Source organism: Sphaeramia orbicularis, chromosome 6 (genome assembly GCF_902148855.1).
Source record: "Sphaeramia orbicularis chromosome 6, fSphaOr1.1, whole genome shotgun sequence".
Classification (NCBI taxonomy): domain Eukaryota; kingdom Metazoa; phylum Chordata; class Actinopteri; order Kurtiformes; family Apogonidae; genus Sphaeramia; species Sphaeramia orbicularis.
This window is the reverse complement of record NC_043962.1, coordinates 24,525,113-24,542,700: the sequence shown is the minus strand read 5'-3', so window position 1 is coordinate 24,542,700 and position 17,588 is coordinate 24,525,113. Positions and strand designations below refer to the sequence as shown.

Genomic DNA, 17,588 nt, shown 5'->3' with positions numbered 1-17,588 from the left:
ATCTCATCCCAGTAGAAATTCGTCACGATCTCCCTCTGTGTGCGGAGGGGGATGCTCAGTCCTTGCTTCCCTTTGTGCGACAAATCCCTCCCTATCCATCTTTGTATTTATCTCACTCTGTGATGGCTGAAACCTCACATTCCCAGTAGTAGTGACCTGAATGGCCCTCAGACTCTGTGTCATTACAGCTGACCAGTAGCCCATCTCTATCTGCCCCTGATCTCGCGACCTCCCTGAGAGGCAGCTGGCAGCTCCCTCCACAGAGAGGGACAAGGGGGGCAAAGGGTGAGAGTGAAGCAAGAGGGGAGATGGAAAGGGAGAGGAAACAAGGAAAAAGGTGATGTGAAAAGGTGAGGAAGTACCAGGATGGGATAGAGGAAGTCAAATCCAGAGTGGGAGGAAATGGGTTGATGTGAATGTATGGAAATAAAAAGCAGTTGTAGAGACAGATGGAATATAAGAATAAAATAGGGAAAGGCAGGAGCATAAATGAGAAGAGTGGGTCGTTTAGTAGGAAACTGATGGGAAGAAAAACATGAGGTGAGGAAGAGATGGAGGATGAGGGTGTAGGAAAATAGAAAAAACAGAAAAGAAGGAAAAATAGAAAAGACGGAGGGAAGTCTGCGATCAGATGAGATGGGGAGAGAGACTCAAAAATGGGGTGAGAGCACGAGAGAAGAGATGCTATTTCAAGACCATACTTACTGATAATGTCACTCTACTTCAAAGTGCAAAGCGTTCCAGTCATGCTCCTGCATGACTGTGCCTCTGGAGAATTTCCTCATAGATCAGATGATAAAAGGATGCCTGACAGTAGGGTGCATGGGGCTCCCACTTCCTCTGTGTGACACATTCTGGGCTAAATTGTAACAAAATATACTGAGATCCCTGGTTTTTAATTTTGTCTCAATCAGCACGCAGCTGTCGACCGGAGGACCTGAAGAAGATTCCCACAGAGTTACGCCAGGCACATCACAAGGATCAGGTAAAATCCACATCTTTTTGCAGTCATTTACCAAAGCACCACACTATTATACAAACAAATTCACTTGTAATAGAAAAGATGGAGTACATTTCTATAGCAACTAGTTGCAAAAAGCATGTGTCACAATTATGTGGTTTCTATTTGAATTGTTCAGTTTGACATATTAATTACACGCATTTCATTTACATGTCTTGATATCTCAGACGTCACTGAAGTCATCAATCATTCAGGCTCAACACTCATCACTGAATCCTGGCCAAGATCCCTGCAGTGTAATGAGTTTAATCTCAGCTTGGAGAATGAACCATGCATCCTTGTTTTAATTGAATATTTAAGCAAATTTGCACAGTATTAACACATGGAATCTTGATAACATTGTATGGGATTTTAAATTTCAGTGGAGCCCATTAGTCTGTGTATGTTCAGTTATCTATATTTTAAATTATTCAGTTGTGGAACTTAAATAAAGCGCAGTGTGGTTCTCAGTTAGTCTATTTTTTTCTAATCAATGTTAATACTACTGCATTTTAGATCAATGGCATTCATTTACAGCAGGAACACACACACACTTAACATGACTCTCATTTGGTTTATGCTGAGTGAATTTACAAATGATCCACAAATTCACTACTCTCCTGTGGTCTGAATAAGAATACAGCATTCCAACAACATGTTAGACAGCATGTTCGTTAATTCTCTATTATTTGCAATATTTATGGTGCTAATTGGGGTTTAAACGACTATTGAGGAATGTGCAACAACTGATGTATTGATTATTCTTCAGTATAATTGTTTGCTTTTTCAAGGCAAATGTCACATGCATTATGTAAAAATTTAAAGCCTGTCACATTCATTAGGGCAAGAAACACCAATGGTAAGACAGATTCTATTTAATTGCACTTAAACTGTGTATTGAATCTGTGTAGAACCAGCCAACTATATTCAAATACATTACTACACAAGCATACATACAATGTTTTCATGTGGTACCTTTTCATTTTTCATAGAAACTGTGACAAAAACCTTCAGTATTGCATATTGAAAATATTTACTCACATTTCTTTGCAGGTTCAGATTACTTTTATGTGTTGGTATGTAAAAATTGTGCTACAGGTCAGACAAGTCTGTAATATGGGACAAGGCATAAAACTCTAACACTGGCCTTGTAATTGCATGCAAGTAATATCACTGATTTGCATAAAATATCATAAAATTTCAAGTTGCTTTTTTCAAGTGTATTTTAATGGGTGGAGTGTCTTAATGGCAGCCTTCCCGTCTATTTTAGGCAAAATTAAGGGTAAGTTTCTGCGTTCAACAGCAACAGAGAAATGGTTTCTTATCAACAGTTTTTCTGCTGTTCAGGATTTTTACAGTACCATAACCAAGGTCAAGACATAACACATTAGCCAGCATACCTTCATGAATATAAATTCTACTCTGCTGAAGGAATTTTGTTGCAGCAAATGGAAGGAAACCAGCTTTAGGATTCAGACTTGTTGTATTTTATGCTGTCATTTCACTCCAAAAATACAGTGTGGGCGCTGCCAAACCAGTATTCACACTAAATCAATTATAGAAGTTAATTCAATGACAACAGTGCTTCTGTTTCCTTCACACTTTCTTTTCAATGTCTGCCAAGCTCTCTTAAGATATCAAAACAGGATTCTTGTGTGAAAATAAATAAATAGATTGATAGTTAATTTTTATGTTTCATGAAAAACGTCCAAGTGTTCATTACTTGATTATAACCAACTGTAATGTGACTGCAGATGTTTATATTAATAAAACAACCTGTAGATATATGTCATGACGCATTCTAATAGATTTTAATAGTTTCTTCTACAGGTATATTTTAATTACAGTATATTTACATGTCTTGCAGAAAGGGTAACCAAATTTCACTGAGTAGGTTTCTGTTTTGATGATCAGTTTAAGTGTAAAGTATATTATTTCAGTAAATTAAGATGTTGTACTGCCTCTGCATTTACATATGGAGATGAAAGTGTAACCTTTCATTTTATTTCATAAATGTTGAATGCTAAAGCCTCAGTACTCAACATAGAAAATAACATGTTTCTCTCTGTCTTTTCTATTCATACTTTTTTTTTTTTTTTCTCAGGTCTCATGTTAAATCAGTGGATGATCTGAGAACAGTGATCCTCCTCAAACTCCCGCGTTTCATTTCTCAATGCCTGCCGCTGTGTACTATGGCTTTTTATTCCTATGTGATGATGAAAAATGTTCGTGTAGGGATAGAAGCCATTTACACGTGGTGAGAGAGCAGCGTGACAGAAGTGTGACAGAAGTGAGAGCTCGTCACTGCCTGCTCGACTGTGTTTGCAGAGGCTAACATATGGTTGGATAAATGTAACTGTCTCTTGTTCAATGTTTCCCAGTAGTAAAGATACATTTATGCACATCTTTCAGATGATAAGTTAGCTTATTGCAGATCTGAAAACAAAAAAAATGAAGTCAGACTTTGTTGTGCGTGCACCTGTTTTTGCCTCTAGGCACAAGTAGCTTTCACTGCTCTCACTGTTTGATGCATGTGGTGACAGCTGCAGTCCGCCGGGATGGAAGTTGGAACATTTGCAAAACATGTCATAAACAAAAGAAGAAAAGAGCAAGGAGATACCAGTACAAATCTTTAATAACCGACAATAAAAGAGGCACTTAGTGGACCACTTTACAACTTGCAAGAGGCACTGCATTTCCCTTTCTTCTCACTCTTTTTTCTTTTGCACATTATTAAAATAAAACTTTGTCATTAAGCATTACACCAAACAATAATCTACCTACAATATTATACAATATAAGATACATACAGTATAAACAAGATAAAGCACCTTTGTTGTCCTAGTAAATACTATTCATAATTAAACATTTGGAGTTACAGACACAGATGATTGAGTTTGTGATTTGTGTGTGGTATTTTCAGTGCATGGGAAGAACTCCGAATACAGGTCTTGGGACTGTGATGTCCTTGTATGCACCTGAGTTTATACATGGTACTTTTGTGATTTTTTTTTTCCTTTCCTACCAGCCTACATTTGAAGTACTTGGATGGTTTACACAGTATCTTTAATAAAATACAAAGAACCAGTAAAAACAGTTTGATGAATAGTACTGTAACTGCTACAGATCTCATGTTCCCTTCCGAGGACATTGGCATTCACATTACAATAAAACACAATGTAGCACCAGGTAATGTTTATACAAAAGGCTAATATGATGAATGTCGATGCAGTACAGTAAAGTTTAAAAATCATACAAAAATGAATATGTTGGAAGCATTTACAAAAGGTGCACAGACAAAAGTCCAAGTCAGTTATTATGTCATTTGGTCCTTTTAAAGAAACACTTAATCTGATAAAGTCATATTATGAATGCAAAATGAACATGCATTTAAAAAAAAAAAAAAAAGAAAATATTTTACTTTATTTTCAAGTATTCTTTTTTTTACTTTCCTTTAGGTAAATGAAATATAATCTCTGACATGGATAATATTCAACAAAGGAAAAGCAGTAAAAAGTTCAATGGTTTTCCCAACTAGCATATTCATTTCTGACCCCAAAAAATCATATCTGCCATTAGTCCTCACATTTGTGTAATAAAAACACATGTACAAAGAAGACATAAAGTGACTACGTAAGTATTTAAAGATAGCGTTTCACAGAAAAGAGCTGTGCAATCTCATTCACCATAATGAATTGTCTTAAACATTTATAACTGTGAACTTTACAGTCTCTTATTCACAGATCCCTCAAACCCCACTCAGTTAATAGATTCTGACGTGTCCTTCCTTAAAGGAATCTTAAAGCTAGTGAGTTTTTGGCCAAACAGCTGGCTCAGGAGGTGGTTCTGGGACTCTGCTGTCCGGTAGGAATGACTATCCATTGACCGAACTCCCATCTTTGTCCTAGATTTATTCAAAGAATTGTTCATGGGAACTGATGACACTTTGGACATGGGGGAATGCAAAGGCCGCCCTAGAGTTCCCTTTTTGGCTTTATAATCCCCATTAAGAGGACTCACAATCTCAGCTTTCTTTGGCGTGCAGCTGTCAAGCAAACTTCTTTTTGACTGCAAGCCCAAGTTAGAATTCTTGCACTTGGAAACTATTTTGTTGCTCACCAGGTCATCCTGTACTGAGGATAGCACAGGATAGTCATTCGGTCCATCAGACTTTCTTTGCAAAGAGGCATTTGAGCACTTGCTGGGGCGAAATTTCTTTTTGGCTCTGGCGTCAACACCAAAGTTTTCCTGTGTAGCTGGAGAGGAAACCCTCTGCAGGCTGTGGGGGGATTTCATGTCTTTCCTCTTCTTCTGTGGCCTCACAGGTTCTTTCTCCTCATTTGATGCTGAAGTGCTAAGTGAAACTTTGGAGGGGGTGTCGGTTGTAGTTGTGTAGTTGTTTTTAGTGTTGTCGGTTGATTTGGTGAGGATGGCTTTGTCTTTCATTTGACTGCTGCCTTCCTGCTCAGCATCATGAGATAGAGCCGGCTGTTTGTTGTGATTATTGGAAGCTTTCAATGTGTCGTGGCTCTGCTCATCATTCCCCTGCTGGTCTGCCACGTCAATAGCTAATTGATGCTTTGCTGACTCAGGTGTCTTTGAAATTAATGGATTTTCTCTTAAGCTGGCAACACAAGAGTCCTCACAAGGTGGAAGGGGACCTGTTTTTTCTTCTGTATCAGCTGTGTCACCTTCAACAGAGTCTTCCTGAGCCTTAATAGTCTCCTCCACTGTGTTACTACTCTCTTTAGATGCTGACCATGAGCTTGTCTCTGCTCTAATACAGACTGACTCATTCTCCTCTTTCACGTCACATGGTTCAGCAATCGATTTTCCATTACCCTCTTTATCAAGATTAGGTGAGAGAGCTGGGTCAATTTCCTCTTTGGGTCCAGCGGATTCTGAAGTGCGCATATGAATACATTTCTCCAGCTCTACAAGTAGTTCAGAGTAGTCCTCAGCAATGTCCTCAGTCTTCACATTTGTACTGTTTGCGTCATCGTGGTATTCGTTTGCAATTGTCTGTGTGGAGTCATCTGTTGTTGACACACAGGATTTTGAGGACAATGTTTCAGAGTTTTGGTTCAAGTGCAGTGGGCTTACACTGGCGATGCCGCTGTCTGAGCTATTTTCTAGCAAACTGTCAGAGAGAATTCTCCTCTTCTTACTTGCAGGCGAATCACATTCATCTTCTTTGGACACAGATGCCTTGACAGGTCTGAGAACACCTCTGAATTTGAAAATTTTGTTTCCCCCTAAAAGGTGTTTTTCCATGTGACGATCAAACTGTTCCTTTTTAGAGAAGGTATAGTTACAGGTGCTGCAGATGAAGGATTTTTTAATCACATGCATGACGTCAGCACAGAGCTCACATGTGTAGAGGGTGGTGTGTTTTGAATCCAGCTCATCCACCTCTTCATGTGCTCGCTTGAGATGGTCTTTCAGCTCCTGGGCCTCTTGATAGGAAACAGGGCATTTATGACACAGGAAAATCTTTTCCAGATTGTGAACCACTAAATGTCTTTGGAGTTTGAATGGTTTGGGGAACTGTTTTCCACAGTGGTGACAGTCTCTTGAGGGGTCTTTGCAGTTGGGATGCATCTCCACACTTCTAGGCGTCTCTGTTTTGTGCAGGACCTCCAGTGGGGTTAATGTGCTCTGCTTCCCACCTGTTCCACTGCTGCTTTTAGTTTTATGGAGTTTGGACTCTGCCCCCTCTGATGTTTTCCCGTCTCCCACAGTTTTGTCTGCAGAAACAGCTTTTTCTTGGTCTTTAGGGGCTTTGCTGGACTCTCTATTGGCTTTGCTGGGGCGGTGCTGCATGATGGAGGTGATAAAGTTCTTCACGGCTGTCTCTTGCATAAAGCAGCCTGAAATACCTAACATAGAACCTTGTGTTTGACCCCTTCGGGCAAACTGAGTGGCATGCTCTCGTAAATGCTCATTGTACATCACCACATCTGATATCTCCTTCAAGCACATTCCACAGGTCCAGATACCGGTCTTGTTCTTCGCATGTTTCTCTCTCAGGTGGTCTCTCAGTTGCTCCCTGGAGCTGAACTTGCGCTGGACACACATGTAGCAGGTTGGAGGTGGAGAGGGGTTGTGGGATAACTTGTGAAAGTTCAGCTCACCGAGAGTGAGAAACCAAGTGAAGCATACTTTGCACTTGTACTGCTTATCTTTGACCTTTATTCCACCGTCTTGCCGTTTCCTCCCTCGCCGCTTTGTTAGCTTCTTAGACTTGTCATCATCTCTGTTCTCTATGTCGGCAGCGGTGATAGGAGGAGCCACTGATATATCTTTATTGGAGTCAAAAAACTGAATCTCAGGAAGCTGAAACGTTGTGTTGATGTTCTGAATGTCAATGCTGTGGGGGTTTTGAACACTATCTGTGACACATGGCTCCACAGTGTAGGGTGCGGCAGGCTGGGTCAGGGGATATGGTGTGCTTGGCTGCTCTGTTTTACAGGTGCTGGGGTCAGAGGTCACAACTGAGTCTGCACTGAAGCTGCTGAAGTCACTGGAGCCATTCCATTCTATTGATGATTTATCAATGGTGCTGTCTGGTTGATTCAAGAGGTTGTTCCCAAGCTCTTTAATGGTGTCACGGACATCTTCCTGATTTGTTGGTTTGACATCTGTCAGAAGCTTGGAGTCAGTTTTCAATGTACTGTTGTGGCACATATTCAACATGATAGCATCATCAATGGAGATTGTCTGATATTCACAGTGGTTAGTTTGATTGTCAGCGAATGATGGCTCTGTTTGCTTTTCCACATATTGATTCTTGTTTTGCATGAAGTTTTCTGGAGGAGGGTAGTCGTGACTTGCATTGGAATCCGTTGATATCTTTTGTCTTTTGTTTTTTTTGCTGTAAACCCTTGGGCATTTTTTCCTTTTTGCCTCCTCATCTCTGGGGAAAAGCTGTGAGAATGTAGTGTCATCATCAAGTAAGGCCTTTAGCTCTGGACTTATGCCAGGAGGACTGAGAGGGGATGAACTCAAACAGGAGAGAGGATCGTTTGAAGGACCACTGTTGTTCTCACATTTTATCCCCACTGCTACTTTTCTAAGAATCTCCTGGGCGAGGCTCTCGTCTGATCCTTTCTCTTCACACATTTCATCCACAACACACAGATTCTTTCTGGACTCATCACATTCTTTTATTATATCCTTGTCCACACTTTCTACACATTTTTTTGTGTACACTTCGCCTCCTGCCATCTCAGTCGTGCTTGTACATTTCAGCTCTGTTGTATCAGTGATTTGATTTAATTCCACAGTTTCATTCAGTATGTTTGTCCCTTTTACAGGAGATTGAGATGTATTGTCAAAGCCCAAAGAAACACAGTGAGGGAAGTCCTCGGTTCCGGTCACAGTTCTCTCAGGATGCGCAATGATTTTCATCGAATCCTCTGGAGATTTGCTTTGCCCTTGTAGTCCACTGCTTTTGAATTCAGGAGTAATGGCTTGAAGTATATCTGTCTTTAATATGTTCAGAAGTTCATCAGAGAAAGGATCAGGTTTTATGTTTACATCACTATTTTTGCTCTTCCTGGGTTTGTTGTTCTTCTTTGCTTTTGTTGGCTGCAGAGGGGGCTGGTGGTCTATTTCATCCACTGCCACTGCACTTGTCTCAATGGGCATTTCCTCCAGGACTGTCTCACTCTCTGCCGATTTAGATATGAGAATGTTGCTTGTTTCAGGGATCCCATCTATTTTTGTTGAGAAACAGGTCTGTGAATCATCTTTATGTTCCTTCTCTGAAGTTTGGGATGCTTCATAAATAAACACAGTCCCCTGATGGTTTGATGTTGTAGTCTGCAAACCAATGTGTTTTTCAGCTCTGACCGAATGTTTCATGGCCTTGTGTCTTTTTAACCCTGGCACAGTCCTGAAACACATGAAGCAGATTTCACAGAGCACTTTTCCCTGCTGAGTGTTCTGTGCACAGGCCTTTTTTGGTGTTATTTCTTTTTGTACTTGGTGTGTTGTTGAACACTGTCCAGTCTCTATTGTTAGTTGCTTCTCTGATGGGTCCTGTGTAACATGCATTTGTTCAGTTTCACAGATGATGAGTGGCTTAGGAGTGGGCGGACCATCTGAAATGTTTTTTCTGAGCAGTGCGCTGTCCTCACCAGAAAACTCATGAGAATCAGATTTCTCTGCTTCGACCTTTCTTAGCACGTCAGTGTGAATATGCACATGCTCAATGGGTTCAGCTGGATCATGGCAAACCTCCAAGTCCTTTTTTATGTTAACAGCTGAAGAATCTGTGCTTGTGTTTTCTGTTGGGAGAACCATTGAAAAATGTGTGAATTGTACATTTTCTTGAATGGCCAGAGGTTCTTTGGATAAACTTAGTTTGGCTATAGAGTCTGTGTTTACAGATACTGTAGAGTCTATGGCTGTTTCATTATTGTTAAAGTTCAGCGCAGCATTAATGCTCAGGTCACATGCTTGAACTCTGTCATTTTCAGGACACTGTTTGATATCTGGATTTTCATCCGGTTTATTTGCTGGTGAAATTGGTATGTAGTCATACTGATTCAGTTGTGGAGGTTCATCTGATATGCTGTTGTAGTTCAGAGGGCTGAGCTTCAAATCATATATTGGATCTGACTTTTCAAGGCTTTCTGACAACTTTGATCCCTCCACTGTACTGGTCACAGGAAGTGGAGAGGAAATGGTGGTTTTGGAGACAGGGATTTTACACTCTATAATTTCACCTAGGTCTGGGTGAGGTGGGCTTATCAAAGAATACCCCATGTCAACTGTTGTCTTCAACTGTTCATCCCTCTTTAAAGCCTCCTTTTGTTTATCCTCTTCCTTTTTAGGGGATTTTGTGCTTTCACTTAAACTTTGATCAACAGGCATATTTCCACATTTGCTTTGTGGCTGACATGAATCCTGTTCTGCATCTGACTTCTGCATGGGCGTTTGATGAGTGCTGGATAAAAGTGGACTGGTTGGTGGAGCAATGTCTATAAAGAGGCAGTGAGTTTCTTCCATCTCCTCTCTGCATGGCGAGTTATGTTGACTTGCCATGAAATCAACAGGAAGCTGCTCTTTGATGTCTTGAACATTCAAAATCTCCTCCTGTTTCTGAATGGTGTCAAAGTGGAGGCCTGCTTCAGATTGTAATGAGTCATTAAATGGATTGACTTTGCAGGAATCACTGTCCATTATGCTTTCAGACTGTGAGAGGATTAACAGATTGTTTTTTCCTTCTGTGGTTTGGGCATCATTGAAAGGTGAGCAGTGAGTAATATTTTCTGCATCGGCCTCCACAAGTATTGGGCTGCAGGGCTTATATGTGGTGACTATCTCTACTGACATATCAGTGGCTGGATTGGGAGTATAAGTCTTGGAAGGGCTGCACATTTTGGGTGACAGCCCAAATAGATCAGGGTTTGAACACTCCACTTTTAACTCATCAGCATGTGATGAACTAATGTCTTCAGGACAGTAACTGTTAGCAGTTTTTAGTGATGCTTTTGTAATGTCTCTTATTTTTTCACCACTTTCAATAGCAGCATCAGGTGGATCTGGTGTTGCTGGGTGGCTTTCAGACTGAATGGTGATTCCCTTCACTGCTTCTGTGTCTTCATGTTGTTCTGTATTCAGGTGTTCTGGACTGTCACAGTTGTTTACTGATGATTGTACATTTTCTTCTCCTTTATTGTTCCTGCAGGACTCTTTGACCACATGTGGGTCGTGTGTCATCTCACTTGAGCAGTGAGCAGACTTGATCAAATTACTATTTTCAGTGATGTCCTCCTCCAATACGACTTTACTTTCTGCCTTACTGCCATTGTTTTCTGGAGGCTCACTTGGTTGCAATGAAATTGGCTTGTTTCCGCTGACTGTGGGGTCACTGCTGTCAGAGAAAGATGACTGTGACTCATTCAGAATAAATCCAATATCATCCTTCCGCTCATTGATATTTGGAGGTGATAATATATTCTCCTTCCCGGTAATTGCTTCCTTTTCAGTATGATCTTCTCTCTCAAATGCATCAGTTGCTTGACATTCAATTTCTTGATGTTGTTGACTTGTGAGAGAGGTGACATTTGGTTCCTTGTGTTCTGATATAATGGGTTCTTTTTTGAATATAGAATCAGAAATCACCTCGAGGCTTTTCATCAGGTTTTCTGCATATATCTTCTGCTCTAAAATTTCTTCCTTTGTTTCCGCAGGAGCCTCTTTCTCTGCATTTTTCTCCTCTGACTGCTCAGTATGTGAATCTGTGGCAATTAAATTTGATTCATCATCCTCTTTTGCCGTAAGAGGCACGAGGGCTCCTGATTCATTACGAAGTGGGGAGTGGGGACTGTGGTGTCCACTTATGAGCTCAAACTGGAATGGGCTGGACCATGGGAGTGCTGATTCAGTGAAGGGCTCCGAAGGCATGCTGGTCACTGGTACATTTATGTCTTGTATATCCAGACCGGTGCCATTCTCTGATTCATCGCTAAGACGTAAAGGTGAAAATTTACTCATTTGCAGCTGCTTTGGAGAATCTTGAACTAGTAATGGTGGACTTTCCAGCTTTGTTGTCTGCAGCTGGTTTTCAAGCTCATTCACTATTCTTTTTATCTCTAGCTCATCTTCAGATGCACAGTTGTTAAGATTTGCACTGTAGTCAATGATTTTTTCTGGCAGAGACAAAGAAACGTGATTGTAATCTGGTTTCTTTTCATTTGATTTCTCAGAGTTGCTTTTGTACTGAGATATCTCATCTGGTAGCACAGGGCTAACCATAAGATTCCAGTCTCTTTGTTCCAGAAATGGCGAAAAAGACGATACAAACTCCTCCTTTTTATCGGTTGCATTCTCCATTGAGTGGAAACCCTCTTTCTGAATCGGCATATCGGAGTAAAGGCCACTGTCGAAACTCGCGAGGTCTCCAAACATTGATGACGTGTCAAATGAAAGAGGGGATTTAATGAGACCCTGTTCCTGATCCAGAGTGTAGGGCATGAGGTGAAGTGTATCTTTTTGTATCAATGGGCCCTGGGTTTCAGCTGGAGATAGGCACACATCATCCATCAAAGAGGTGCAAAGCGATGCAGGCTTGTGTGTGTCTAGGTCATTGACTAAAGTAATAGCCTCTTTCACCATGCAGACAGTGTCACTCTGTTTTCCAAATGTGGGACTGCCTGATAGCTCTGACTGTGTGATTTCGGCCCCCTCTCTCTTTTTGCACCTTGTGTTTCTCTCAGCATTGAAATCAGTTTTCTTGTGGATGGTAGGAAAGTGTGAATCAGTCTGTGGTGGCTTGTTATCCATAATGCTACACTGTGTGGGTTCTTCTTTGTGGCACAGATTGTCTGTTCTCTGTAGGGTGTTTCTGTCCAAGATGACTGTTGTGCCAGTTTCTTTGTGCGACATAAGCTTCTCTTTTGATTTGGTATGAGAACTTTTGCTTTTTTCAAGATTTTTCACTGTGTCTATTGCCTTTTGTGAGGATGACACTGAATCAGCAACTTCTGGATCTGAATGACAATTCTTTGGATTCTCTAAACTGTCTTTTTTCTCTGAAACAATGGCTTTGTCAGTATTATACTTCTTGACAGATTTAGTGAATGTCAGTGCTAGTTTGCTGGACTCTTTACACAACTTCTGAGGGGACGACCTTTCATAAGGTTTCAGCTCTGGAGGCTCTTTCTTTTTGATGTCTGTCTTCTTCTCACAGTCTGAGTCAGTGCGGTCAGTGCTTTTGGGGCTGTTGATACTATCACTAGAAACACTCACAGATGTGCTGAGTTCACTGCTTGTGGATGACCTGCTACCCCTCCTCCTGAGTTTTTGGTGAGAACTATGTTTTTCAGGCAAGAGAGAAAGCTCTTCACTTTTTTTCACCTCAAAACATTCTTTTGATTCATGTCTCCATGCTGCCTGGTCTCTCTCACTCCTTGCCCGCCATTTACACTCTTTAGTGTACGTGTATTTACACCGACTGCTTTGGTTTAGCCGACCTTGGCTTGCTATCTTCACAGGCTCACACTCATCATCTGAGTCTGATACATAGTCATATTCTCCAAATGCAGGGTTCTGTACAGTGGGAGTGAGTCTCTCCATTACCAAGGAAAACTGGAGATTTTTGGTTCCTTTAACATGAAGTTTGTGGAGCTTATTTTTCTGCTGCACTATTTTGTGAATAAGTTCTTTGCTCCAAGTGCCCCCGCTGCTACTTTTTCTTTTACTCTCTTTCACTGCTGTTCTTGAGGTTGGAGATGTGGAGGTCTGTGAGGGAAGTGACCCTCGAAGTGCAGAGTTGTCTTGAAAGCTTTTAACACCACAACGCTCAGAAAACTTGCTGGATAAGAGAAATCTCTGTGTACTTGTGTTTTCATCCTCACTCTTACACAGTTTTCTTGCCTCTTTCACTTTGCTGTCTTGTTCCCGTGTCTTCTCCCTCGAGGCACTTCTTGAATTTTTATGAGAGACTTCTTTTTTTATGTTAATTTTCTCATCTTGTTCCAAATTCACAGATATTTTCTCAACTTTGCATTCTGTGTACTGTTTATCTGTTTCAGGGCTCTCAACATCAGAATCATAAAAATACTTTCCCTGTGTGAAAGACCTGTCATCTTCTGTTGTTTGTTTATTTCTGCTCTCAAAAATTGCAGATTCTTTGGTTTTCAGAGATTGTTTGTTTGATGTTGCTTTGACAGTGGTAAGGTCATCATCAACAAATGCATCGATAAAACTACTGTCTATCTCTGCATTGTCAGATTGGTATCCCAGTCCATTCAAGGCTTCTGTGATTAAGCTGTCTAATTTGGCATCCTCCATTTCCAGTTCAGGAAGAGGGACAGGAAGATTACCAGAGCCAGAGAAAAGGTTGAGTTTCATGGGATCATCTTTGTTGTCCCCTTTTGTTTCACTTTCAGCTATTAGTTCTCCGTTTTTATTAAGGCCCAGCAAAGAGAGGTGGAGGTCAGATGGACATCTTGACATAGAAAGATTTGGCACAGATGAAGTTGTTTTTGCTGGTTCTGTATTGAACTTTCTGCTGTCGTCCAGCTTTGGTATCTCCTTCAGGTCATTTTGTGCAAATGTGTGCTGTGCACAATATTGCTTATGGCCTAGAAATGAAGCCAGGTTGTTGAAATTCTGATCACACTGCTTGCATGTCAAAAGCACATCTAACTGGTCTAGATTTGCTGTGGCTAATGAGGTGGCTAAGAGCTGATGTGCAGAGTAAGGTGGTGGGGGCTGGTGATGCTCTACCCCAAAACTGTCCATATAACCTTTGTTTCCATCCATAGTGCTCTTTGGATGTGCACTATTCTGCATATAGTTCATCATATCATCTTTATTTCTGTCTGTTGTGTACGAAATATTTCTTTCAGAGTGAAACTGGTGAGGATGGGTTGTCAGGTGATCTGAAGACAACTGTGTCTTGGCTTGAGGCTGGTGATAAAATGGGTGAGGGGGTGCTGACTTTGACATTTGGCTGTCCTCTGAACTGAGGTTAACTGGACTGGTGGACGCTGGAGAAAGGGATGAGCAGGTACTACTAGATGCGGGATTATGAACTGGGGAGGGCAAAGGGGATTCATAAGGAGACACCATCATAAGTCCCATAGGTGGGACTTGCAGTGGTGGATAGTTGAAGTTTCTTGATGATGCTGTGGGAAGAGACTGATTGAGTCCAAAGTATACAGTCTTATTTTTGGACTCACATACTTGTGCGTGGCTCATCTCTACTTTAAAAGTGGCGACTGTATTACTGCCATGTTTTACAGACTCCTGTCTTTGGTTAGAAAAACCATCACTAGTTCTGTTGTTTTGGAATGAGTTGGGGTTTTTCAGTGAGCTGTGTTTATGTGATTTACTGTCATCCTGCCAGTCAGAAGGGGAAACCATGTAAGCCAATTTTTGATTGCTTATTTGCCTAGATAACTCAATTCGGTTTTGGTTCTGCATGGCAGAAGTTGGACGTATCTGCTGCCAAGACATCCTGCTATTTTTAGATGAAGTGGATCTTTGGTCAAGTGCTGGTTGGTTCTGAAACTGAAACTTATCATTCATATCAGTGTATGGAACTGTGTTTTGATCATTTGGCGAATATGTCTTATTAGCTCCCTCCCAGGAGTGTGGTAACCTGTTTAAAATCTTATTACTGATGTTTTTATCAAAAGACACTGAGCTTCTGTGAATGTTACTGACTGGAGGGTTGTTAAATGTTTTGGTGGAAAAGTGCATTTGGGAGCCTGGGCCTTGTGAAATATTTCGTGCATGGTGCACACTTCCTTGAATTAGTGTTCTTTGGTTTGCAGCTGTATCTTTGGGATGACAGTTCCTCTTACTCCCCGAGGTGATGGCTGCATCCCTACTGTCTGCCTGTCCAATGGTGTCTGTGCTCTCTGGCAGTGCCGCCTTCCCCTGCTCTGACTGCTGTGAGCTGGAGCCAGAGCTGTCACTGCTCGCTGAGTCCTCGCTCAAATTCCGAGGACATTGGATTGAGGATACCACCCCTTGAATAAACTGTGACTGTGGGGGGTGAGTAAAAGAGCTTCTATTATCGGACTGTTGTTCATTATTGAACTGAGTGCTGTTTTGAGTAATATTTTGCCCTTCTCCAGACGTAAAGGGAAAAGAGCTGTGAGCGACATGAACAGCACCTAGGGATGAATCGGTAAAGTCCTGGGATGGGGGAGTTTGTTCACAGGGAAAAGAGTCAGAGGCCGATTCTTCCAGGAAATGATATCCATATTGGAACGGACCAGACACAAAGGCATTTGTCTTATTAGTTTCAGGAAGGGCAGTGGGTTTTTGTGATGAAACTCCATAGTTAGCACCAGTGAAAGTCCTTTCAGGTGACTGCCATGCATTAGAGCCACTCATCTGAAAGTCTGCCAGTATCAGCTGGCTGCCAGGCTGTGCACTGTTGTTCTCCATAGAGGCAGGCTGCTGCTGTTGCTGCTGCTGCTGCTGGGACAGGGGTGGATGCTGATGGGATGATGCTCCACTTGCAGAACTCAGTGTCTGTGAGGTATAGCTTGGGGAGGTAAGGTTAGAGGATGCCTCCTGGAAGCAGCGGCTGTAGTTAAGCTCTTCTTGCTGCAGCTCAGCCTCTCGCTCAGGTAAACTAGGAACGTGGAATCTGTAGCTGCCCGAGACCGGGCCACGACTGGTCTCCAGCTTCTTGGGTTGTGAAACCTTCTGCTGTGGGTAGGCAATACCAATGGTGGGGTTAGAGCGTGGATGTGTAATGCTAAGTCTGTACAGCTGCTGTGGGCTGCCCCGCTCTGACTTTCCAGACCGCTTCCCCTTCTCTCTGCTGCGACCCTTTCCACTGGGGGACTGGGGGCTGGCTTTGCCACTAGACCAAGTCCTGTCAGAGGCAAATTTTGATCTGTTCTGCAGTGACCTGAAGTCAATCTTCCCAGCCTGCTGTGGCCGTATGACAGCCTCACGCTGCTGAGTAGAGTCCCGTTCCTTCTCTAATTTTTCAACCTTGAGCCCTCTGCTGCTGGCTCTGGCCTCAGTGCCTGTGCTTGAAAAGTGCTCTGAAAACTCCTTTGTGGTTTTGTCACTCTGCTGTTCCAGCGCTGTCCCCTCATCCTGCAGTTTGGACTCAGCGTCCAGCTCTTTGACGGTATGCATTTGCTGAGTCTCTCCTGCCATTGTGCACAATGCGTGCATTTAAGGCCTGGTCCTCAGAGGTGTTATCTGGGAGACAGAGGCATCGTCTTCTGCGTAGTGTGAATCAGTAAATGTCCAGTGGCAGGAACTGCAGGGACAGGGCTGCTCGCTGCAAGCTCATCTCTTGACTCTCATTTTGAACCACAGGATCTGTCAGCAGAGCAACGTGGACCTACAGAGACAGAAAATAGAGGATTACTTAAAATGTATTTGTGTTTAAAATGTTATTCAAATATGCAAGTGAAGCTAAAGATTCCATGTAATCATTCAAATAGGAACATGTGTTTTTAAAATAAGCCAAAAAATCCTTTATTCAAGGCATGAGAAATAGAAAAGAAAGGAATAGCTGGATAACATAAAAAAAAGAACTTAGTAACAGGAGTTAGTTTATACACATGGTTCAAGGAATATAAACAATTTCAACATCGCCATTAATGTACAAGATTAAGTACAATTACAATATGTCTTGCTCTTGCCAGCAGAGAGCACTGTTGCAGCATTTCAAAGTGGTGCTGTCACAGCACAAAGAACCAGTGTAATCAACAGGAAATTTCAAAATACTGCCAAACTCATATTCCAAGACTTGGAGATACAACTGACACTTAAATTCCTTATTCCTGACAACAATCAGAAGGCATTTTATACAAATAAACACAGTTCAATCTGAGTGTTGGATTCTTTTTTAACAGCAGCTATATTGATGGCTGTGCAAGTATCACAGTCAAAATCCTCTATATAAACAATCACGCAGAGAAACCAGTTTGGTCTTGAAATAATGAAGCACACTACAGTACGAAGGATGAGAAAAATACAGTACAAGGGTCCAAAAAGCACTGCCAGTAAATGAATCACAGACTCCTTAAGAGGGACACAATGACACAGTGTTCTATTGCTACAGAGGGCTGCAGGTTTAGATCATGGAGGA

At 41.7% G+C, this 17,588-nt stretch overlaps 1 protein-coding gene across 5 annotated transcripts in view; it reads right to left on the bottom strand.

Annotated features, from left to right (window-relative positions):
• Positions 1-3,617: 3,617 nt before the first annotated feature.
• Positions 3,618-17,588, bottom strand: part of znf469 (zinc finger protein 469) — a 227,596-nt gene continuing 213,625 nt past the window's right edge. For all 5 annotated transcript variants that reach the window (XM_030137126.1, XM_030137128.1, XM_030137127.1 and 2 more), the window contains one exon: positions 3,618-16,835. In XM_030137126.1, the coding sequence (XP_029992986.1) occupies positions 4,760-16,663 (11,904 nt within the window). In that variant the 5' untranslated portion in view covers positions 16,664-16,835 and the 3' untranslated portion in view covers positions 3,618-4,759. The remainder of the gene's footprint in view (positions 16,836-17,588) is intronic.